At 38.3% G+C, this 25,994-nt stretch overlaps 1 protein-coding gene and 1 long non-coding RNA gene across 2 annotated transcripts in view; both read right to left on the bottom strand.

Annotated features, from left to right (window-relative positions):
- LOC148754746 (uncharacterized) overlaps positions 1–25,994 on the bottom strand; it is a 328,146-nt gene that overhangs the window by 142,919 nt on the left and 159,233 nt on the right. The window lies entirely within an intron of this gene.
- On the bottom strand, positions 9,504–16,256 carry P2RY1 (purinergic receptor P2Y1). Its single transcript, XM_074326736.2, has one exon. The coding sequence runs from the start codon at positions 15,128–15,130 to the stop codon at positions 14,009–14,011; it is 1,122 nt and encodes a 373-aa protein (XP_074182837.2). The 5' UTR covers positions 15,131–16,256; the 3' UTR covers positions 9,504–14,008.

The raw sequence follows: 25,994 nt of genomic DNA, 5'->3' as shown, positions 1-25,994 counted from the left end.
TAATCTCTCCTCTGTCACTATATGTTAGTTTTATCTGTCCCAGAATCTCATACAAATAATGTAGAATGTATTGTTGTGTCTGGCTTCTTTTTCTTAGTAGCATTTTTGAAATTCATTCATGGTGTGTATATTAATAGAGTGTTCCTTTTTTGTTGCTAGATGGCATTCCTTTGTAAGGATCTCACACATTTTGTCATTCATCTGTTGATAGACATTTGAATTATTTCCAGCTTTGGCTACTTCAGTTCTCTCTCCCTCGCTCATTATTTTTTCATCTAACTTTTCATTTTGAGATAATTATAGATTCACATGCAGTATTAAGAAGTAATACAGAGAGATCCCATGTACCTTTTACCCAGCTTCCCCTAAGAGTAACATCTTGCAAGACTCTAGTAGAGCTACAAGTAACTAAAGTAGAGCCACAAAACTACAGTCAAAATACAGAACATTTCCATCACCACAAGAATCCCTCACGTTACCATTGTACAGTTATATCCACTTCCCACCTTCTCACACCCTTTCCCTAATCCCAGGCAATGGCTAATCTGCTCTCTTTTTCTAAAATTTTCTCATCCCAAGAATCTTATGTAAATGGAATAATATAGCAGTATCCTTGAGATGTATATATTTTTTTCACTCAGCATAATCTCTCTGGAGATTCATTCAGGTCATTGGCTACATTAATAGTTTGTTCCTTTCTATTGCTCAGTAGTATTCCATAAGCTAGTTGTAATACAATTTGTTTAACCAATTACCCACTGAAAGATATCTGGGTTGTTTCCAATGTTAGTCTATTATGAATAAAGCTTATGCAATATTTTTGTACAGGTTTTGGTGTGAATATAGGTTTTCATTTCTCTGGAATAAATGTCCAGAGGACAATTTCTGGATCATACGGCAGTTCCATGTTTAGTTTTTTAAAAAGAAACAGCCAAACTGTTTTCTAGACAGCCTGTACCATTTTACATTCCCACTATTAATATGAGTGTTCCAGTTTCACCACATCCTCACTAGTATTTGGTGTTGTCATATTTTTAAATTTTAGCAATTTTGATAAGTGTGTAGTGATCTCATTGTGGTTTTAATTTGCACTTCTCTAATGATTAGTGATATTGAACATCTTTCGTTGTGCTTATTTGTCATCTGTTTATCCTTATGCTTTTTGCCCAGTTTCTGCTTGGATTATTTGTGTTTTTACTGTTGGGTTTTAAAAAAATATGTTCTAGATATTAGATCTTTGTCAGATATGAAGTTTGCAAATATTTTCTCCCTAGTGTGTCTTTGAATCCTCTTAACAGGGTCTTTTACAGAGCAAATATTTTAAGATTGGTGAAATCCAATTTATTAATTTTTCCTTAATGGATCATGCTTTTGGTGTTGCCTAGAATTCTTTTCCTAGTCCTAGATCTTGAAGATTTCCTCCTGTGATTTTTCTAAAGTTTCATAGTTGAATGTGTCACATTTAAGTTCATGCTCCATTTTGATTTAACTTTTCTATAAGGTATGAGGTTTAGGGTGATCTTCCTCCCTTCCCACTTTCCTAACTTACTCTCTTCTTCCCATCTTCCTTTTCTCCCTTCCTTCTTTCCTTCTTCCCTCCCTCCCTCCCTCCCTCCCTCCCTCCCTCCCTCCCTCCCTCCCTCCCTCCCTCCCTCCCTCCCTCCCTCTCTCCCTCCCTTCCTTCCTTCCTTTTTTTTAGCCATGGATGATGTTCAGTTGCTTTAGCACCATTTGTTAAAAATACTGTCTTTCCTCCATTTAATTTTTTTGTACCTTTGTCAAAAATCAGTTGGGCATTTTTTTGTGGCTCTATTTCAGGGTTCTCTAATCCATTCAATTTACCTATGTGTCTATCTGTCATCCAACACCGCACTGTATTCAATATATATAATCTCTTGAAATCAAGAAGTCTTGATTCCTTCTACTTTGTTATTCTTTCTCATAATTGTTTTACCTATTCTAGTTCCTTTGCTTTTCTATATATATTTTAGAATAATCTTGTCTATATCTACAAAAAGCCTTGCTGGAATTTTGATAGAAATTATATTAAACCTATATATCAGTTTCGGGAATATTGACATCTTTACTATATTGAGTCTTCTAATCCAGTAACACGTTATGTCTCTTATTTAGCAATTTGGTTTCTTTTGTCACCTTGTGTGGTTTTTGAGCATACAAGTCCTGTATATGTTTTCATAGATTTTATTTCATTTTTTGAATTATTGTAAATAACATTGTATTTTTAATGTCAGCACAGACATGTTCATTGTTAATTTGTAGAAATACAATTGATATTTGTATGTATATCACATCCTGTGACCTTGCTGAACTCACTTTGTAATTCCAGGACTTTTGTTTTAGGCATTACTTGCGCTTTTCTACAAGATGGGCAATCATATCATCTACAAACAGGGAGGCAGTTTTGTTACTTCCTTTCCAATGTCTATGTCTTTTATTTGCTTTTCTAGTCTTATATTGACTAGAATTTCCAGCACTATGTTGAATAAAAGTGATAAGAGCAGACATCTTTGCCTTGTTCCCAATCTTAAGGGAAAAGCACTCAGTCTTTCACCATTAAGTATAACGTTATCTGTAGTTTTTTATTTGTTTGTTTGTTTTTGTATTTTTTATAGATGCTCTTTATCAGGCTGAGAAAATTCCCGTTTTGATTTTTCTAAGAATTTTTATCATGAATAAATGTTGTATTTTGTCAAATACTGTTTCTTCATCAATGATATGATCATGTGATTTTTCTGTTTTCATCTGTTAGTATAATGATTATATAGATGGATTTTTAAATATTAAATCAGCCTTGTATACCAAGTCCCACATGGTCATGATCATTCTTTTCATACATTCTTGTATTCTATTTGCTAATATTTTGTTAAAGATTATTCACATCAGAGATATCGGTGTATAGTTTAGTTTTCCTTTTTTGTAGTTTGGTTTTGGTATCAGGGTAATACTAGTTTCATAAATAAACTGGTAGCTGTTCCCTCTTCCATTTTCTGAAGACATTGTATGGGATTGTTGTGAATTTCTCTTTAAACATTTGGTTGTATTTCCAGTGAAACCTACTAGGCTTGAAGATTTCTTTTTGGGAGGATTTTAAGTTACAGATTCACTTTCATGAGTAGTTATAGGACTATTCAAATTATCTATTTCATACTGAGTGAGTTGTGAAAAATTTGTATTTTTGGAAGGATTTCATCTAAGATGTCAATTTTTGTTTGTGGTATTCCAATACTATTTTATTTATTTATTTATATTTTATGTCTGCAGGTCTTTAGTTGTATTGCATTTCATTCATCATATTGATAATTGGTATTTTTTTGTCAGTCTTGCTGACAAAGAAGTTTGTCACTTTTACTAATCTTTTCAAAGACTTCTTTGTTTCATTAACTTTTTCTATTGATTTTGTTTTAAATTCTTTAATTTGTTTTTATCTTTATTATTTCCTTCTTTTCAATTGTTTTGTTTTCTTTTTCTTTTATTAGGTTTGTGCAAAAGTAACTGAGGTTTTTGCAATTATTTTTAACCTTTTAAACTGCAATTACTTTTGCACCAACCTAATAGCTCGTCCGTCTTCTGTATTTGCAGTGAGTTTCTTACAGACAGAATAAAGTTTGATCATGTTTTTAAATCCAGTCTGCCAATCTGTGAGTTTTGCTTGGTATATTTGGACCCATTTATATTTAATGTTTAAGTTTATCTTTTTTGTTTTTGTTTTTTTCTCTGTATTGTCTCTGTTTTTGTTTGCTTGTTTCTCTGATTTTTCTTGCCTTTCTGGGGGTTTCTTAATTTTTTTTAGAATTCCATTTTGTGTTGCCTATGTTGTTTTTGAGTGTAGCTCTTTGTGTAACTTTTTCAGTTAGAGCTCTAGCTTTTAGATTATATGGACATAACTTTTCCCATTTACTATTGTCATCATTTTACCAGTTCAAGTGAAGCACAGAAACCTTACCTCCCTTTACTCTCCCCCATTTATAAAATTATCATCTTAAATATTTTCTCTACATACATTTTAAACCAAATGAAACAGTATTACAATTTTTGCTTCAAGCATCATACTTTAGAAAACTCAGAAGAAGGAAAAACTATTCTCTTTACCCATATTTTGATTTACTGTGTCCTTTTTTGATATTCCAAGATTCTTTCTTTTCAAAATTTTCTGGATGAAAAAACTTTGAATACAAATAGGTAGCTTTGTGGTATATCTAAGGGAATGGCCTGGGAGAGCTCACTAGATGCCCCATGCCCGCCCCATTCCCCAGTAATAAGATGCAGTTATCCCAAGAAGGCCAGAGTATCTGCTCAGAGAATCAGAAATGAAGGGCTCGTGGGAATGAAAACAAAGGGTGACTAAGCAGTCCATGGTGCAGACACAGGTTGCCTTCTGAGTCCCCTGTGTCTGCGTGTTTGAGAAATGACAAACCCTTCTTTCAACTTCACTCCTTTATAAATTTAAGTCACAACTTCAAGGACAAGGGCAGGGGAACTGAACAAAGTGAAATTAAATGTCTGTGTCATCAGCAGAAGAAAGGCTTATTAAAACTAAGCTGAAGTACAGTAAAACAAATGGAGTGATACTTCTGACACAGGAGCCTTTGAGTCTTACACCTTTTTCTCTTTTTGGTACTCTCCTGCTTCCCTTTCCAACATCCTATTTCTGTCAGATTCACGACTCTTGTTCTGAATTTTCCAGATGTAACCTCAGTCATCTCTGACTTTTTCTCTTCTCCATCGTCAGACTCAACTGATCCTTCCTTCCTACAAAATATTTCATGGTCTGCCTCCAAATTTCCCACCACCACCCTTCTCTGAATATCTTGTTGAGAGCAACAATCCTTAGCAGTTCTCTTTGTCCCCCTTGCCAGATTCTCCAAACGTTATTTTCCCTACTTCAAACTTCTCATGACTTTCTATTGCCAACTGCGTGAATGCAAACCTCTTCGCTTATTTTTCCAGAGTGTGGTTTTATTCTGCCGAGTTAACCTTAATTTTTATTACCTACTGAGCCACAGTGAATCTGTTTTCTCCCTTTCTGCTCCCCAAGTCCACCCTCTTTCCAATCTGCTATCTTTGCTCATTTGTTTTCACACCTCACCCCCATATAAAAAGCAAGCTTGAATAACTTCCCTTCTTCCTCCAGAATATTCTACCCTCTCTTGACCATGCTTCTTACCCTTTTAGCTATGTATTCCAGAAATACAACTCTTTCCAAATGAAACTTCTGTACCCTCAACCTTCTTTTACCAAATGCTGCTGACAATACCCCAGTAAAATATTTTGCTCACTCTTTTTTCCTAGTAGAGGCCATTTCTTCTATTGGGCTACCCTAACACACCAGAAAAGGGATAGGCATTTTCTCAGCTCTCCACGGCTTTTGACATTATTCTTCTCCTGCCATGTAAATCGCTCTCGAGAGTCATGCCAACTAATGCTTGCTAGCTGTCCCATTACCCAGAGCTCTCATCCACCAACCTTCAAATCCGTTTCCTCCACCACTCTTACAGTCTTCTGGTTACTCAGTGACCTGTGTAATGTCCAAGACTCACAGTCTTGGCTTTCTTCTACTTTGAGGGCCCTCCTGCTGCTCAGCTTCAATAACCACAGCGGCTACTTCCCTAGACTATCCCTTCTCCTTTGTCCTGTTGATGTCCTTCATCTACTCCAATTTCCTCATGGACCTTGTTTCCTCTGACATTATCAAAATCTCTCTCTTTAAACTTTTTGCTCTCTCTGTTTTCTCCTCGAACTACTAGTCTATTTTCCTCAATATCATCAACAAAACACTTCTTCCGTGATCAGTAATCATTACCAATTTTATGGTGTAAAAGTGATCTCAATGAAACACCAATACTCTCTCATTTCTAAATCCGATAGACCCTTTATGTTCCTTTCTGAAATGAGTGACACAGATTTACGCCTTCCCTAAAACTCTCTTCGGAGACTGGCTTCCTCAAGAGGCGGTCCAGAATCGCACGACTCCAGTTCTTCCTGCTCAGTATTCTTTGTCCACCCCAATGCTGGTGTTGCCTATGGTTCACCCCCTGCGCCCAGCTTTCATTTGTATGTGAACAATTCCCAAACCTCTATCTCTTGTTATAACTTTGTCCTGAACTCTGGAAGAGCACTTGTAGTGCCACACTGTACCCTTTCTAACTGGATGTCTTTTAAGTATCTCCAACTCAGCAAGCATTGCAGCCTTCTCTACCACCACCCTCCTGCCACACCCACCACTGGGAGACATTACTACAACATAATTTGTAAGCAAATAAGTAATAATGGTGGGACTGATTGAAAATAAGCAAATGTGGTATTTCAAACTCTGAGTTGCTAAGCTGTCCCAGGCAGGCAGAATATTTTCATGTACGGGGTAGATGCTGAGTATCATGACCAATGTCTCCAGCGATAGGTAATTCTTTCAGCTCCTCTGCCTTACTGGAAACGCTTTTTAAGAGTACCTCCTCTCTTTGTCTTTATTTTAAAACCTGCAGCTTTCTGATCCGTAATTAGATTGAACGAAAATGCAGATGTCTGTTATTGTGACTGGGATGTAGCTGTTGTATACTCACACGGTGGCATTTTAATTGGTAAGTGGATCTCTCGTCAGTCTGCTGGGTGTGAGTCAGTGCCCCTGCATTGGTGAACTCTAGGTGAACTGTGGAGAGATCAAGTTTCTGGACCTGTAAAACTGAAGACCAGACTCTGGACTGTGGTGATTGAAAATAGACCATGAGCCTGAGAGGTCCAGCTAAGGAGGACAGCAGACTCTTCTTGTTGATGTATTTTTAGCCGTATGCACTTCGCCTTATATGTCTTTTGTCCCACACAGGGATTATCACAATGAAAAGCATCAAAAAGTTGAATACTTGCTTATTATCTGACCTCCGATATTCAATGGAGTGTCCAAAAGAACAATGTTAAATGCATTCAATCCCACAAGAATTTCTAGACCTGCTCCAAACCCCACAATGTGAATTTCTAGGAAACCCCAGAGCTTCTATGACTGACATGAAAGACCGGAGAAATATTAATACTAGAAATAGAAACAACAACAAAGCAGCACATGAAGTGGCAAAACCCTCAGCAGCCTCAAGAATGATATATCTATCATTTGTTATGTGTTATGTGGTAGGTGTTTTAAATATTTTATTTCACTTAATTCTCCCCAAATCCTATGTGCTGAAAATTATTATGCTCATTTTATAGTTGAGGAATGAATACACAGCCAAGAGGGCTTACGTCATTGGCCAAGGTACACAAGTAGTAAGTGGCAGAGATGGGTTCAAATGTAAGGTGTTTGGACTGCAAAGCTGATGCTCTTAAACATGGTGGACATTTGCTGTTTTGCTGTTAACTGTTCATAGTAGAGAGAATAGTATGAAGAGTTATGCTGTAAAAGTTTACATAAATCTGAGTTTCACTTATACTATCTTTAACTGCAAATAGTCATCCTTAGATGTAGGCTAAATATTGCTTTAAAATGACTGTGAACTCTGAATGTAGTCTTCAGAAGAAAAAAATATTTAAAAAAAAAAAAGAGAGAGAAAGAGGACATATAACAAAATTAACAACTGAGTGTGTTTGTGTTTATTTAAAAATAGTTTTAGGAAACAATTTCTCATCCCCAGTTCCTATAACTCGATGACACCTTTTACTGAGTAGTGGTTTTGCAATGTTTTTGAACATGACCTCAGTAAGAAATCCAAGGTACCCTGTGACCCAAGTTACAAGTAAATAAATAAATGTGTTGTGTTGTATATGTGAGTGAGTGTGTGTGTGTGTGTGTGTGTGTGTGTCTGAAATTAAAATCAGCACACTTACTCACTGAGTTATGGACTCTGATCTGTTCTATTTGTTTCATTAGTAAGTGCTGATCATAACCCACTGTCCTGATTTCCTGACCCACGAATGCGTCAAGAACTACAGTGTGAAGAGCCTTGGGATATGGGAGAAATACTTACACAGGAACGAGAGCCCTGAGTCTGCTGCTAGCTCCACTTGTGTGTGAATACTCTCAGATCTCACAAGCACACCAAGGTGGTGGGATTGGATCATCTCCAAGGCCTCTTTTTGTTTAAATCTATCATCAAGGATTTTCTACCTCCACGCAGGGGATTTCTCCTCGTCAGGTACTCAGAAAAGGCAGCATGTTGTTGTTTTTTTTTTTCCTCTGTGCGGTACTAACTGTCCCCAGGTGCCTTGCATCCCCCTGACCCTTTATCCACGTGTTTCCAAGGAGCTGCGGCACTGTCCGAGGCTCAGCCTAGGGGACTCAGTCCAGCCACACCATAGGTCCCAGCAACCATGGAACCTGGAGATGTCAGTCCCCAGGGTCTACCCTAAAGCAATCTAACCTTGGAGGGTTAAATCAACATGGATTTCTAGTTTCAACATGGATTTCTAGTCTCAACATGGATTTCTAGTGACATCTGTTTTGTCTTTAATTCCCCATCCCATCAGACTTCTAAACCATAATACATCTACTTTGAATTTAGGACAAGCTTTTTGCATTCGGAAATGGAAACTCTGATCAGATTTGGGGGCAAAATTCTAAACCTCCTGAAAAGAGAGTATAAACTTTCCAGCCCACTAAAGTAAAAGAGAATTTAATTGCAGTACATTTACTTGTGGGGAGAGAAGTTTCTCTGGCTCCAATCCCAAAATGATTTGAAAATAAAAAAATTTCTCAAAGCTTTATGGTAAATTCTTCTTAAATCAGAAAGATAATTATCTGTATAATTTCTATGTATGCACGAAATAAACATACACAAACACACGTATCATACATACACACACATGCATAAAACTCTACCAAAGCCAGTATTAATAAGCGATGATTCCCAAGCAGTGAAGTCTGGGCGATACAACAAGGGAAAGAGTTTAAACGGAGTGAGACATATTTTAAGCGCTGCAAGAGATTTGCACTTTTCTACCCACAGGATTCTATGACAGGGCACCTGTCTCAGCCGACAAACAGAAAACCCAAAACCACTGTGCACTTCTAACACTGAGGAAAAAATGGTAATGCTTTAAGCATGCTTTCATTCCATTATATACTTTTTCACTGCATGGAACCAGATACGTACTTTCTAATAAACTTGAGAGAAACAGGCAATGGAGGCTAAGAGATAAACAGAAACCACAAAGGATTGTTAGTATGATTACCTGCATGGATTACAAAAAAGAGAAAAGATTACAGCTAAGATTTTAAACATAAAACACTAGTACGGGAAATACGTACTAAGGTTGCGTTTCATATTTTCTTCACAGAAGTAGGTCACATACCTATTAATAATATCAAATAACAATAATATTATCAATTATTTTGCACCAGGATTCGTTCTTTAACTCTGCTCTTAACAATCCAGGCTACACCTTAAGACATGACATGAATTCTGTACATTCCACAGCATTTGCCAGGTGGTATAATAGTACGTGTCAAAATTTGGGGAAACCTGTGAGTATTAACACTGTAATAAGATAGAAGCATCAGACCACATTTCATAGTTTTATTGAGACTTTTTCCATTTTAATTGTTTGTGGTAGGTACAATTCTCTTGGCCTTGATTATATCAAGACTCTGGTGTTATTATCAATAGCAGATGCAAAGTTGGCTGTCATGACTTAGACACACACACACACACACACACACACACACACGATACTGTACACTCCTGCATGCAAATGTATAGGAACTCTACATTCCTTTTATTAAAAACACAACTGCGCACAATTAGTCTGGAATTTGTTAAGCTACCATTGATTTAGATAAACCTGAGAAAGCTCAAAATGTCAAGTAACACTGTTTCCATATCACTTATTCAATGGCACTATTAATCACAAAGAAACCTAGTTCGATTATCTATATTAAAATCACAGATAATATAAAAATAAACATTTTTGCAAAAGCACTAAAACATACCAGAATTCAAATTCACACGTTTTTATATGTCACATATATTCCCCTTCATATTAATTTATAATGATGTGTATAATACAATGTACAACAGAATAAAAATTGTAACAGAATTCAGCAGCCAAATATAATACAGTAATCACTATAAAACTTGGAATTAAAGTTATTCACTGAACAAATAAAACAGACTAGAATTAATAGCAGTGTTAAACTTGCTGGTAGTGTTACTTAGAAACTCCATCTCTAATAACTTAAGGTTTTACTATTTCACCTTAAGAAAAAACACAGCACAAACATTTAAGCAGATTCTGAGCACAGTAACTGATTACACCAGCTGCCTCTTTCCCCATCTCCCTAAAGTCTTTCCTTAAATTCTAATGTTGTATCAATAATGCCCATCCCACCAGACTTCTAAAACCTTAGAGATCTACTGTGAATTTAGGACAAGCATTCTGCATTTGGAAATAGAAGCTCTGATTATATTTGGGGGCACAGTTCTAAATGCCGTGAAAGGACAATATAAACTTTTCTATAATATTAGATAAAAATGTACACAATACAGATCCAGTCTGGCTAAGATGCTTTCTATTTTCTATTGATCTTACGATAGTTTGACACCAAATTGTGTCTGTATAGAAAGAACCCTAAAAAAAAGGTAAACATGCAAAAGCATTTCTAGAGAAAATTAACCACTTGTATCACAAAACAGATTTTCATACTTTAGATAAAAAAAATCTGTAAAGACTTACACATTTCATGATACTGATATTTGAAAAGCATCATAATATACAATAGCTCACTTTATGTACCATATATTATGCAAAATACACCAGTGTGACATTAATATTATACATTGTAATAAATATAATTTACATCGGTGTGTTGGGTCTTTCAAGAAAGTCTTTCAACCTGTACAATTAAAGAACTGTAAGCTTCATTAATAAATACTATTATGATAGCTACAATTTGACCAGCAATGTTAAAGCTTCAATAGATCTATAACTAGTTACACATCTTTATTGTCACTAGTCCAATTCCAGCTGCTACAAGCACTGGTATCTCTTGTATCCAAATGCAGTTTAGTGTACTACACAAGTAGATTGAGAAAACTTACAGGTCGTAGGTCCACATCACCACTGGTGAACTTTGTAAGAACTTTTAGCCAAGGACTGGAATTGAAGAGTCCGGGTAGCAGATTTTATACACCTCTGGTTGTCAGGAGTTTAAATGTTTCCACATTCCTCCAAAGCCCCAACAGACAGATGTCGTCCAACCTTTCTGATCCACTAATAAATGGTGTTGAGATGATCAAAAGTTCTATAGCTGGCTGAGTGGTAATGTCATGGTTTTAACTCTGAACGCTACACTCATGCTATATCTCTTCTTGGGTTGTTTTCTCATCATTTCACTGCAAACACGTTGATGTTCAAAGAGTCAAAGATGTATTTTGTGTGCCATAAAACACCTTGAACTTGGCAGTAAAACAGTTTTGTATTGTGAAATTCAGTTAACTGACAAGTGTTATAATTTTAGCAGTTCTTTCATCAAAATGCAAACAGATTTCTGCCTTTACTATTAAAATAGGTATTCATATCATATATCACAAATCAGATTTTAAGCCAATACATCACTGCTTCATCTTGAGCCTCTGTATGTTTTCACTATTAGTACAGACTCTTCCCAGAGACCTCTTTTTGCCTGGAAGGAGTTGGTGAGATCATTCTTGTTACTATTTGACATGCATTTACATGTCATCATTGTCTACTATGTGATGTATAAAGCTAAAGAAGAAACACTGTGGGGAAAAACACACACACACACACAAAAAAAAAACATCACATGCCAAAAAGTAAAAGGGAATTTCTAGTCACTATCTATCTTTCATTAGATCGGCACTCCATAAGAAAGTTCTCTGGAAGCTGAAACAATGTATTTAACACATACTTTAAACCAGGGTGGTCATCTTGAGACCTAAATGGAAGAAAACTAAAGTAAATGGTGAGGCAACACTACACAAATGTGTACCATTAGCCTTTGAGTTCAAGGATGGTACAGGCGTTGAAATTTCCATTTTGGTCAATTGAGTGATATTAATCCTGTCTCACTGTCATTTGACAGGAACAAAACAGTAATGACATATTTTAGACATTTTCTTTGAGGAATCCACAATAGAAAATGCTGTAGGACCCTAACCAAGTAAGAACCTAACTAACCTTAGGTTTCCTCAAAATGAGGAGGTACAGGTAGGATATCTCATCTACAAGGTTTCTTCTATAATTCTGTGTGTTAACACTGAGCATGTGAAAAAGAATAACTTTAGGAAGCTAAACACAGCTTTTCTTCATTGGTCTTAGTGGCCTGAGACTAGATAAACTGAAGCAACTCTAAGAAGATTCTCATGAATCTGCAATCCACCCAGGCATTGCACGAACTGAAATCAACCTATGACTGAACCTGTCACTATGTCCCACGGGGCGCTAAGGTTTTAACTTTAAGACATGGCCCCAAATTATTTAACTTCTCAAGAGCTTTCCTATTAAACACTTCTTTGACAGGGGATCTCTGTGTTCGGAGTTATAAATTGTTACCTCACCTCATTATTCTACATTACACAGAATTTAAAGACTTTAAGGGCCAGAAATGCAGCAATTCAATATTCATTGAAAATAATTATTAAAATTATTGAAGTATTTTACAGATTTCTTATTACTGCCCTGACAGAAAAAAAATACAAAAGAAAACATTGACTAGTGGTATTCTCTTAAACTATTAGTAGTTTCTGCAACTTACTTTTCACTGCTATGGTACCTTAGGTACTTAAATTTACTTCTCCTTATTTCCCTTTCTCATATATTTCAAGGTTTTTTTGTTTGTTTGTTTGTTTTCCCTTTAACTACGAGGATATTAGATCTAGTAAAGGATTATAGCTTCTCATTCTATAAACACAACCTAAACAAATTCTGCCTTCTTTTCATATTGCATTTAATGTTTCCCAACATTTCACCATGATTTTAATTTAAACTAACGTCCTTATTGTAAAGATGTCTTCTCCCTACTTGCCTCATACATTTGAGAATGTGCTTGGGGGCTATGCATTGTGAATTGACTGTCACCACCTCTCCCTCTGATAATACCCTCCTGCCCTACAACCCTCAACTTGCTCAGTTATTCAACTTTGGTCTGTAACTTATCTGTGATTTTTTAAATTGTTTTTACAGATGCAAGTGAGCATGTGTACTGGAACACAAACAAACTCCTAAGGCATTGCACAGCAGTGATGCAAGTAAATGCTCTTTATCACAGGAAGTCTAACAGAGTTCCTGGTGTTTACAAGGAAAGTAGATACACTTTGATTATTCTGAATGCATTTACCTACAAGATGATATATGCAGGCTTCCATCACCAAACATTTAGGACCCAACATATACTGAACAGTTTTCTAGAAATAACTGGAAAATTATCACTTTATAGGCTTTTAAATTCATTGGCTTTACTTTTCTATTCAAGTATCCAAGAAACTCAGTTAGCTACCACCTATGGTTATAGGACCAAAAATGACACCCAGCTGAGATCTGTTCATACTGAAATAAACTGAGTTCAGTATTTTGCTACATCTTACTGCTAACTTTGAGAATGTGGTGTTTCAATTTGTTCCTATCATGTATCATTAAAAACATTAAAGACTAGATGAATTGCAAACTCAAGTTTCAGGTGGTCAGCTTTCTTGAAGAAATTATTACCATCAAAACAGCTCCGGTACTCAAGTGCACTTTAAACAGAGGAGCTTGTAAATTTTAAAGGCAGAAGAGAAAGTAAATATTTAACTGGGATAGTAGTATTTTATTATACATACTTCGGGTTAGAAAGAAGGGAGGGAGGCCTTGAAAGCAAACCCAAACCCAAACAAGCTACGTACGGGTGTAGGCATTTCCAGTTATTTTTTGTTTGTTTTTTAAACTCACTAATTTCTTGGTTTGATTTTTCTCTAAACTTTTAGAAACTTAAAGGGGAAAAAACAAGCACTTGGCTCTATTAAGCATCCTACCATGTTACAAAAGTGGGTGTTTGGGGATTCTTGTGTCTTCACAAGCTTGTATCTCCATTCTGCTTGAACTCGGATAAAATATTGAGGGTCATGTCTTCACTCTTTGATTGCAAATTTGTCTCACTTCTTCTGGAAGCTTTTCTGGTCGCTCGAGAGAGCCTCCTTCTGAATGTATCTCCAGCCAAGAAGTAGAGAATGGGGTCCACACAACTGTTGAGACTTGCTAGACCTCTTGTCACCTGGTAAGTGGCATAAACTCTGTCATTGAAAGCACACATTTCTGGGGTCTGAAAATCCAGCCGGGCCCTCAAATTCATTGTTTTCATTACATGGAAAGGGATGTAAGACACACCAAAAACAGTCAGTACAATAATCACCAGGTAAATTGATTTCCTCCTCAGAGGCGAGTTGTCCAGGTCTTTGTAAATCAAAGCCTTCACAATTAATCCATAACAGCCCAGAATCAGCACCAAGGGGATACAGAACATGGTCACGGTCGTGCACATGCTGTAGATGAAATAACTTCGCAGGTAGTCGTCCGAGGTGGTGTCATAGCAGGTGGTGGTGTTATTTTTCCGGACCCCAGTGCCCGAGTAGAAGAAGATGGGGGAGATCCCCACCACCACGATGAGCCACACCAGCACGCTGATGTAGATGGCATTCTTCTTCTTGAGCCTGCCCAGGGACTTGAGCGGGTACACGACGCCGCTGTAGCGGTGCGCGCTGATGCAGGTTAGGAACAAGATGCTGCCGTAGAGGTTCACGTGAAAGATGAACCTCTGCAGCTTGCACATGGCATCCCCAAAGATCCAGTCTGTCTTATTGAAGTAATAGAATATGAGCGCGGGCAGAGTCAGCACGTACAAGAAGTCGGCCACGGCCAAGTTGAACATGTACACAGAGATGCCGCTCCATGGCTTCATGTGGAAGACGAACATCCAGATGGCCACGCTGTTGCCCACGAACCCAATGATGAACACCAAGATGTAGACGACCGGCAGGTAGTAGAACTGGAAGCCCGTCTTGGTCAGCGAGCATTTGAACGAGGCGACTACGGCGGCGGTGGAGGCGACCGTGCTGTTCCCCCAGGGAGATCCCGGGCTGGCCAGAAAGGCAGCGTCCGTCCCGTTGGGGACAGCAGACCACAGCACCTCGGTCATTCTCTCCTCGCGGATTTAGGCGGCGGCTCCGAGGGGCAAGCGGCGGCGAGAGGGCGGTGGCGGCGAGGGGCGCAGCGAGCATCGGAAAAGCCGGCGAGCGGAAGGGAGCGGGTGCAGGGGATCCCCGAGGGAGGGGGCACGCGGGGGCTCGCCCACGCCGGCTCCCGCCCCACGTTCGCCGCGGGCCATGAAATCCGCCCGAGGCCGGGACCGAACCGGGCTGGCAGACGGGCCAGCAACTTCCAGGTCCGGCTGGCAGCGCCGAGGTTACACAACAGGGCGCGCAGGGCAACGCCGCCGACAACTTTCCAACTGCGTTTTCCCGAGGGGCCGCGCGGGTCTGAGCCGGGGGCTCAGGGAGGTCCAGCCAAACTGGCTATGCTGGGCTTCGTCGTGGGGAGGGTGCTCCCAGCCTCCTTCCCCCAAAGATCAACTTCGTTTGGGCATCTTTCTTTTCCCTACCTTGCAAGCAAGCAGTTTGTTTCTGGAGCCCGCGCCGTTTCCTCCGCGCCCCCTGCGCTCAGCCTCTGGGAGCCATTCGAGCGCGTAGCCGCAGACTCGTGCGCTTCTGGGTTGAGAGTCTCCTTCGCCGTCAGTACTGCTCCAGGACCCTTTTCCAGGCCCGGCACGGTCCCGAGTGCAGGCGTCAGGCTGGAGAGCCCGGCTCCCCGCGAGGGTGGGCGGAGTTTGTGCTCCGCGGGAGGCGAGGGGCGTGCCTCCACCAAGCCCCGCGGGCGCTCTCCCGAGCGTTCGTCCCGAGCAGGAGGCGTCTATTGGGGAGTTGGTCTCCCCAGTGGCCCGGCGCGCTCAGCTTCAGCCCTGCCGCTGCTACCGGAGTCGGCGGCGAGGACGAGGGGCGCGCCCGGCCAGGGCTGGCTGCTGGGGAGCGATTGGCCCGCCAGCGCTCCTTCGCTCTTCCGCCGGCTATCTCTGCAAAGTGAAGTTGCTGACACACAGGAAACCGTTCTGACCGCTCAGAGCCTTCTGCCTACAAGCCTAGAGCCGACCCCTCCGAGGCAGAAGTCTCTAGGGCCCTCAAGGACCACGCTAGGTGTGTGCAGGTTCCTAGCAGCCAGCAGTCCCCCGCTGGGAACGCCCTGGCGTTGCAGTGCGACTCGCTGCACGGAGACCGGATTCCTGGCACATGCAGGAACCTGCTACTCCAAGAGAACTCGAGCTTTCCAAGGAGGGAGGGCTGGGAGGGGGGTGGGGAGAGTCGCTTTCTACTCTTCTAGTCTGCTTTTTCTTTTTGTATTTCAATATTGTTTTTCTTAATTAACCACAAGCTAATAAACCGACGTCATTGGTAATATCAACGTGAGACTTCTAAAAGGGCCTCGTAAAAATATTATTAGTGGATACTTCCGGTTGCTTCAGCACAATTTAACTTGATACCTACCACCTACTAACAATACAAGCTCCCCAAATGCGCTTGTCTAGTACATTTAATTAAAGATTAGAGACTGCAATAAGAATAATTAAAAATATACCGTTTGCAAATAACTTGAATACAGCTTTATACAGGTAGACGTAAAAGACAATTACGTAGAACTCCAAAGTGATGAAGGTATGGTTTTGGGTTTTATTACCAATCCTGTTTCTGTAGGTTAAAGTGATTAGTCACAATGATCTCCGGTTAGTACCTTAGCAATATAGGCTGGGACTTTCTAAAATACTATATTTACAGAAAAACTTTCTTTCTCATGGTGTGAATGCATTTCAAAATTGTACTTAAGTTTAATTGGAAAATAAATGAATTATTAGCTGTTCAGAGACATATCTGAATGGGCCCACACAGCAATGGAATCTAGCATTTCCTGACATTTACTAATTAACAGTATATTTTATGTGAAACAGTAACAAAGGCTCTTCTCTTAAGAGGGGGAAAAAAATCCAAAAAGAAAATATCTGTGAAATATATACCAGAAAGATTTCTTTCTGGTCCTAGATATTACCTGATGGTTTTATCTTTAAAAATACTCAAAGGAACCCCAGGAGCTCCTGACTTTCATATCACAAAGGAAAATTCCATTGGAAAAACATGTACGGAAAGGACCATATCCAAACGCAAGATATGGTAAGCACACTCGTATTTTGAATTGTGGTCAATTGAAGAGCATGAAAATAAATGATAAAACTGAGTGAATAACTCAAAGGGCATGAATGTTTTTGAAAACCATCTTAACTGAGATAAGTGATACAGGCCTTAGTTTTCTCATCTATAAAATGAGGGGCTTGGATTTGATTATCTTTCATTTTTCATTCCAGCCCCCAATGAAGAGATTCTATAATTCTGAGCCTTAACATGAAACATTTTTATATTGTTTGATTGGGATAACACTAACTGGGTTGATACTCTATTAAGAGGGAAAGAAGCATTGAAAACCATTAAGGGTTTCATTGGTACTCAATAGGTCCTAACTTCTTACTCCTTTGCATTTTTCATTTGCAACATAAGCAATATGTAACCTCACTCAGAAGTCCTTTGCAAATGCATTAACTCATAATGTGTTTTGAAATGTACACTTAGTCCAAATAGCATTAAGTACTTTCAGAAAACTTAACACTTTACTACCAGGAATTTGGAGGAGATAGTTGTCCAGAGTGCACCACAGACTTCTTTTAAATGATGTTAAAAAGGTAAATGTTGCAAACACTGCTTTTACATTCAGCATATTTAACTACATATTTATAATATGGTTAAGCTATATTTTAAATCAAAATGGTGCCTTGTGGAAATAATATACATGTATTTAGTTTCCGTTTGTTGATAATTTTCTATTTGTAAAACATTGAACTAGATTTAATGACAGAAAAAATAAAATCCATCTAAGATACAATAACATGTCAGTAGTTATTGTTGTTTGAAGACCAACTATAAGTATCTTAAAGATATGAAAAGAATATGCTCTGTAAATGTAAGTGATTTTCGCCAAACATTTTGTGTTAATTTGTTTTGTATTTGATTAATGATGTAAATGCCTGACTTTGATTTTTACCATTTAATTTGAAATGCAAAGAACATACCATGTTTCCCCGAAAAGGAAACCCTGATTTAGGAGATAAGAGGATCATGAGAGAGAGCCTTCTAAGTATAATAAATAAGATGTGATAACTTCTGAAATATACCTTAGAAAAGTGAGGAGACTCTTGTATTTCCCAAGAAGAAAATAGGAGAAAGAAAGAGGAGCAGAAAGAATCTAAGGAATTCACAGCTGATGTCCCCTAAGGAGGTAGGAGAAGGTGAGAGGGCTGAGGTGGAGTGCAATTGGAAAAGGAGATATACTGAGAAAGAATGAACGGATTGTCCTGTGCCGGGAAGGGCCCAGCTGCTCCTATAAATTATGCACTTGTCATGGATCCAATCAGTAGACTTCCTGAAATTTATTTCATTAAGAATCACAGCAGGGGTATAGGACACAGAATAGGAGACAGCGAGCCTGGTGCTCCAAGGTTGGAGTGAGGAGAGGAGAGCAAGAGACCAGGGACAACCTGGGTAAGAGAGGGGAGAAGGAAAAAGGGAGAAGCAGGACGAAGAAATCCAGGAGAGGAAAGAAGAGAAAGCAAGGTACTTGCAGAGAAATAGGTAGCGAGCTTTGGAAAGCTTACTGAGCATTGCTTTTCAATTATTCAGCTTTAAATCTAGGTGGGTGTCAGGAGAGGATGGTAGGAGAGGTAGTGAGATGACAGAGGCTACATGTTTCTGTGGTCAGAGTAATATCTCTATTGAGTACTTGCCCCTTGGCAGACGACACAGAGCTTGATTTTCCATCTGTGCCCTGTCACTTGCAAGAACCTATAAACTCCCAGGCCACTAACATCTTCTTCCATCCTTCAGAATATTTCTTGCTCCCAGAAGTTAAGGATACTCAAGGGAACTGCTTTCCTGTATTAACTTTTCAATATTTACTTCCCTTATCCCCCCATCCATGTGAAGCTTTAGTCCCTAGTCTTGGGCACTTTATAATATTTTTAAAATAATTTTGTTAAATCCAGAATAAAAGACTCCAGTCTTTCTCTAATCATCCTTATCTGCTAAATATTCCCTTTGCTCCCTTTGTCTCTGACCTCTCTGGGTGTATGAAGGCATGTCCTACAATGTTTACTGATGACAGATAAGAAATGCTATATTACACGCCAGTTTTTCTACAATTTCTTTATACACTTAGCTTTTTAAGAAGACAGGGAAATAGATATTCATAAAGCCTGTGGGTGCCCAAATATCTTTAGAGCCAGATACTCAAATCTGAATTCTTACACCATAATTATGGATCCATGGAAGGTTTCTAGGGTAACAGAAAGGATAAGAATATGACATTATTGGAGTTATTTGTCATCATTATTGTATCCACCCTATTACTGACTTTTAATACAATCCATTTAGTGAATATATAAGCTAAATTTCAAATAGGCAAATGAAAATCATGTGGAAAATAAAGAGATACCTGTTAGTGTTTGTTTTTGTTTTTAATGTTAAGTCACATCTGCCATCAGCTCACTCCAGGAGTATTGATCTCAATTATGTCCTGAGTGTTTCACGTCTTTTCAATATTAAAGTTAATAGACATTGTTGTCACTCATAGTTCAGATTTTGGAATTTGACTCTCTCGAAAGTTCATAAGAAGTTTTCATCAGTAGCACTCAAAATGTGAAACAACTTAAAATAAATGAGTGTTGTGTCCATTTTTATAATCTTGTTAGTTTAGATTCTTGTAGAAAGGCTGGCAGGATGGGCTAATCCCAGAGAGTCTTCTTTAGCAAGCCAAACTTTGGGCACCTGTCTGGAAAGATTCTGGGTGACCAAAGAGAGCATCCAATGAGTGAGAATACTAGGTGAACTAGTTCCATCCCTTGTCTATAAAAACAATGAAATGGAATAAAATGACAAGCAATATAGAAAGTCGTTTGCAGGTGACAAAGAACCAAAATAGAGACTAGAGAATGCTTCAGGTTGGAGAAATAATTAGTTATTCCTTGATAAACTCTTGTGTTTTCAATGATAGAGTTTAGCAAAACCTCAGAACCTGCAATTAGTTCTGATTTACATCTTTCAGCTTTAGTTCTAGTTCTAGACACCTGATACTCCAGCTAAACACTTGTTAGAGACTGCATCATCATTACTATAACTAGGTAAGTAACATACTATCTTAGCTCACTGACATCTACTTTGAACCTCTTAGCACAGTTTCTCAGAATTGAATATGCATGCAGATCACTGCAGGATCTTTGCTCAAAGGCAGCTGTAGGTACTGGGTGAGGCCGAAGACTTGCATTTCTAACCAGTTCTCTTTGATGTCCGAGCTCCTCATTCAACCACTACACTCTGAGTAGCAAGGTTTTATACGATCCCACCTGACATTGCTTGGCTATGCCAGTTTAAAACAGATCTAGCTCCTCCTACCCAGCAACTGAAAAAACCTTAAAGGTGTAGGAATATTGAACTATGACATATGTTCCATGAACTATTTGGAATGCTTTTTATATATTAGCTCATAGCACATTGTTTTGGGGAAGACAGAACTGGGTTCAAAGGTCAGATAGGGTCACCTAACAACTGTGTAACTAGACACATTGCCAAACCTGTCCTGTATTAATATTCTCATCAAATAACTCCTATATCACAATTTAGCTGTAGAATGTGATTATGTAAATGGTTTAGGATTGTGCCTAGTTCATAGTAAGAGCACAGTAAATAGTAGCTATTATTATAGTCATTATTATCATTATAATTTATAATACTTGCATTGTTTTTACCTTGATAAAGGAGCATTAGCGTATCAGAAACCAAATTCATCAAAATCAGCTTGGGTAAATAAAGGGAGTCTGCTTGGAAGGGTACGGGAATATGAGTTTCACAAGGGAGTGGACATAGGACCTTGAAAATCAGGGATTTTGCCTATTCTTTCTACTTCTCCAAGACATGTTCTCTGCCTTTCTCTATTCAACCACTGTTTTTCTTTCCCTCCCTCCTTCTTTACCTCCCTTTCTTCTTCCTCCTCTTTCTTTCCTTCTCTTTGCTGATGAATTTTCTCTCTTTCTACATGGGCATGACTCAACATGGACGTCACTCAAAGCCTAGCATTATTTTCAATGATAAATTCCTGGGGAAAGACTGTGGACTGACATTGTCCAGTTCTGTTTGGCCTGGAGGAAAAAGGGGAGGGCCAAATAATCAGAGCCTTCCTTTAGGGCTGACTGACAGATTCCACGTAAAGAGAATGGTGAGCTACTTCTTTTAGGAGGGGATATAAATGCAGAGAAGATGTGATCAACTAATGAAATCGTTATCATCTCTGGTGCAGAAGGCAGTGTGACCATGCATCGATGTGATTGGTGGATGGGGAGGGAAGAGGAGGAAGAGAAGCGTTTCAGGAAATGCAGTTGTGACAGGCAAACGCCAAAGTCTCAAGCTAGAGGATCATGCTGAGGCTATGCAGAACCTGGTGGAGGAAAGACTGCTCCAGGATTGGTGAGAGCAGGCCCTGGCCGCCTACTGTTGTGGCAGAGACGTTAAATAACAATGTGAGCACCTAAGAGGAGATTTACAGAGCAAATGGAGGAGCAGAACAGAATGAATGAACTGAGAAGGCAGAGGGCAGAAAAATACTGCTGTCTTATCTATTTTGCCTTCACTGTAAGGGTGTAAGGAAGAAAAGTAGGAAAGAAAGAAAGAAAAAACTCTGCATTCCTGCTAGGGAACTGGAAGTCTTCCTTCAGTCAAAGATGAATTATGAGGTCCTGCTTCCATTATGGAAACCAGCCCCGAGGCATGTTGCCACTGGGACCCTAATTACTAATACAGTTGGGAGGAGCTCAAGGGCCATATTTACAGTAATTGAGTCCCTGGAAATGAGGAGTTTGACATGAACTTCAGAGCAGCAGAGAAACTGAATTTGGTTCAGATTATGGGTGCTTCAAGAGAAAGTGGAATGCAAGGCTAGAAAAACTTTGCGGTGATTGCATTAACCAGTCAGGTTTAAAAGCTCTGTTCATTCCTCTCAGGCATGACATTTTGGCTGTAGGAGACATTAGAGTTTGCAGTGAAGGTACCATGAGAGATTAGCATCTCCCAAGTGGCAGATGCTAAAATGAAACTGCAGACTGGTAAAGGTTTGCATTAAAAAAAAAACAAAAAAAATGTATGTATGAAGGGCAGCTGTGGCAAGAGGAAGCCGAGTTTAACTACCAACCCAGTACTCTTCAGTTAGAGATAATTACCAGCATGGGGTCATTCAGAGATATGCCAAAGATAGACTGTACAAAGTCATGAAATTAGTGTTCGGTAAGTATGGAAAAGTAGTTCAGAAATGGAGGCTAATGTTGATGTCCACAGTTATTAAAAAAAAAAAAAGAAGAAGAAGAAGAAGAAAGAAAGAAAGGACACTTTGCATATAGTTGTCCTGGGGAGGAAGATTATCTTTATAATATGCATCAAGAGCATGTTATATGCTATAAGGTAATGTTGTATATTATAGCAAACAAAAGGGGAAATGAAAGAATTAAGCTAAGAACGCCTGCACGGAAAAAAGCAGGGAAAATATCTGGAGATCTAAGAGAAGGAAAGAACATGGAATAGGCATTTCAAGAGCAGTAGGGGAAATAAAGCAGTTGCTACTCAAGAGGCAAAAAAAAAAAAAAAAAAAAAAAAAAAAAGAGACAGAGAGAGAGAGAAAAAAAAAAAAAGAAAGAAGGAAAAGAGTCAATGGTAAAAGAAAATCTGACCATCAAAAAACCTTTAAGGATTGATGGACTTGCTCCAAATCTGGATAAAGCAGAACTTAAAGTTACAGTATGTAATAAGAATAACTTCAGGCCTCAGAAGATTGAAGAAGATTGATTATATAGCACTCTGAAATGAAAGACATATATGCGTATGTGCACAGAAACACTGTGTGTGTGTGTGTGTGTGTGTGTGTGTGTGTGTGGTAAAAAGAAGCAAAATGGAAAATGAAGGAAGAAGGACTTGTGGATCTTCAGTAAAGAAAGCTGGAGGATTATTGACTATCATGTGGATAATCTAAAATGTGATTAGAAAAGATATGGTTTAATGTCATGGTGACAGCGCTGAAGAATTTCATTGTTATTAGACTTCAACATTCCAGGAGTGAGTGACATGATGGCATTTTTAGAGGAGAAGCTTTTCCCCGTTTAATGGTCTCAGCTGAATTCCTTCTGTAGACTGCTTGAACTGACTCTGTCCCCTGTAATGTTGGCTTATGGGAGACTATTAGAATGTCAAGTCTGATTAAATAAAGAGGCTTAGCAATCATTTTTAAAATGTATTTCATTTCTAATAAAAATGACTCAACTAATTACCCAAGAAGAGCGTTGCTATGGGAAAAAAACTGATACTGCACACACACACACACACACACACACACACACACACACACACAGAAAAACAGATGCAAAATTCCATCCCTCGGCGAACCAATATTAATAGTTACTCAACAAGAGATTTTTACCTTCAATTACATTAATGTGAATATGTATTTATATGTACATTTTAAAATAAAGTCCTATATGATTGTATCATGCCTTCCTGCCAGTGCATGTACATACGAGGTCTGACAATTAAGTTCACGAACTTGTTGCAACAATGTTGCTAAACTTTTTTGATATAAGAGGGATTGTTCATTATGAAATTTACCAACTGGACAAACAGTTAACCACGTTTACTATTTGGAAGTGCTGAAAAGGCTGTGTGAAAAAGTGAGGTGACCTGAACTTTTCCCCAACAATTCATGGCTCTTGCATCACGACAATGCATCAGCTCACACGGTACTATCTGTGAGGGAGTTTTCAGCCAGTAAACAAATAACTGTGTTGGGACACCCTCCCTACTCACCTGATCTGGCCTCCAATGACTTATTTTTTACCAGAAGATAAAGGAAATATTGAAAGGAAGACGAGAATAGCTCTGATGGCCATTCCAGCAAAAGAGTTCCAAAATTGCTTTGAAGGGTGGACTAGGTGCTGGCATCAGTGCATAGCCTCCTAAGAGATGTACTTTGAAGGTGGCCATAGTGATATTCAGCAATGAGGTAGGTAGCTCTTTTTCTAGGATGAGTTCTCAAATTTAATTTTCTTAGTGGTGACAGGATATTATATTATTGAAAGGTTAACGGAAAGAAAACTAGAGATTACTGGTATTATTAAACAGGAAAGACTGGTATAATAGCAGAGTTCTTGCTACATAAAATACAGGGACACCCTATAGAGGGACAAATGGACCCCATTTTATTAAGCAATATTATGGTGCATCAGTTAAATTTACATTAATACTTTGAATCAGAAAAACCATAATTTTCTTTTCAATAACAGACAATGATAAAGCTCTTATCCCTTAAGTTACTGCAAAATCTTTATAACCCAATATTCCCTGCTCAGTTTTCAGGTAGAAAGGAATCGAAATGACACATGACAGAGATATGTAATATTTTAATGTAGTTCTAAATTATATTTCAAAAAAAACAGAAAAATTAGCATTTAAGGTACAAAGTGAAATGGGTATTTAGTCTAAATTAATTAAAAGGACAAAGATGAAATAATAAAGACAATAAAAATCACAAGGGAGAAGTAAAAATATAACCTATACAAGAAATTGTAGGAAAGGCCATTAAACCAACAAGAAGAAGAACAACAAAAAATTTATTTACATGGAAAATATAAGGAAGTTCTAAAGATAAATTAGAAATTAGAAACAGGAAAGTGAATATAATGAGGAATCATAAATAGTTGTTTTTGAAAATAAAGTGAGCTAAGCCAAGTGGTTCAAGGTGTGGTGGTAATTCATAGCCATAACCAAGACAGTCATAAAAATAATAGTAGATATTTAATGAGCACTTATGGTGTCAAGTCCACAGCACTTTATATTTTTTTCTCATTTAATCTTCGGGAATAATAAAAAGGTAGTTCTCCGTTGAAGAGGCAAGGTTTTATAGAATTGGGCAAAAGGCAAAGAACAGAAAAGATAAGGGAGAATAAAGGCACTGAGACAAAGGTGAAGACCTGAACTTAATAAATGAAAGTAGAGCAAGTTAAATGCAATGACATGTCCAAATAAATCAATACCAACAAACTAGAAGCTGCTGAGTTTGGTGATGAGGGTATGAAAATACTCATCAAGAAGCTACAGGAAACAAAACTAAGCAAAGCAGAGCTACCACCCTGAACGTTTTGTAAAAACCTGACAAGTCCTGATTAAAGCCAATATAGGAAAACGTGGCAGTTACCAAAAGAAGCACGTAAGGGTAAAGTACCTCCTACTAGGGAATGTATTATAGGAAAAGATTTGGGAGCCAGATGTCTGAGATTATGAACTACAGAAGTCACAAGAAAGGACCTGGAAGAAGCAGATAAGATGGAGGTTTAAATAAAAATTCACTGGGTATTATTAGAAGGAAGAAAATATCCAAAAGTCCTAATCATGGGGATAAAGTCTTTCTGAGAGAACAGAAATGCAGACGCCTATAAATGAGTCACGGAGACAGGAGGATGTGCCAAGTGGGAAAAGCCACATTATAGAAAAGATGGGTAAACCACATCATAGAAAAGAGGAGGAAGAAAATGTTGAAGGATAAAGAAAATGTAAGAAATTGATTTTCAAAACCATGCAAATTGTTGATTGGGGAAGAGTAATAAATGCATACATAAGTAGTACTTTTAAACGCTATCTATAACAGTGAACATATAAAGATAAAATATTGCATATAGAAAATAAATATCAAAACACAAATGCCATTTAAATTGCTAATTTCTGGAATATGAGTAAATGGGATCCACTAGACTCAAAGTATTGAAGATATGAGTGTTATTCCAATGGCTTCTCTGTAACAGTGTCAAATTAAGAGACTACAGGGAC

The sequence above is a fragment of the Rhinolophus sinicus genome, chromosome 17 (assembly GCF_057876585.1).
Source record: "Rhinolophus sinicus isolate RSI-liver-muscle chromosome 17, RSI-T2T, whole genome shotgun sequence".
NCBI classification, from domain to species: Eukaryota; Metazoa; Chordata; class Mammalia; order Chiroptera; family Rhinolophidae; genus Rhinolophus; species Rhinolophus sinicus.
This window is presented reverse-complemented; position numbering and strand designations above follow the sequence as displayed.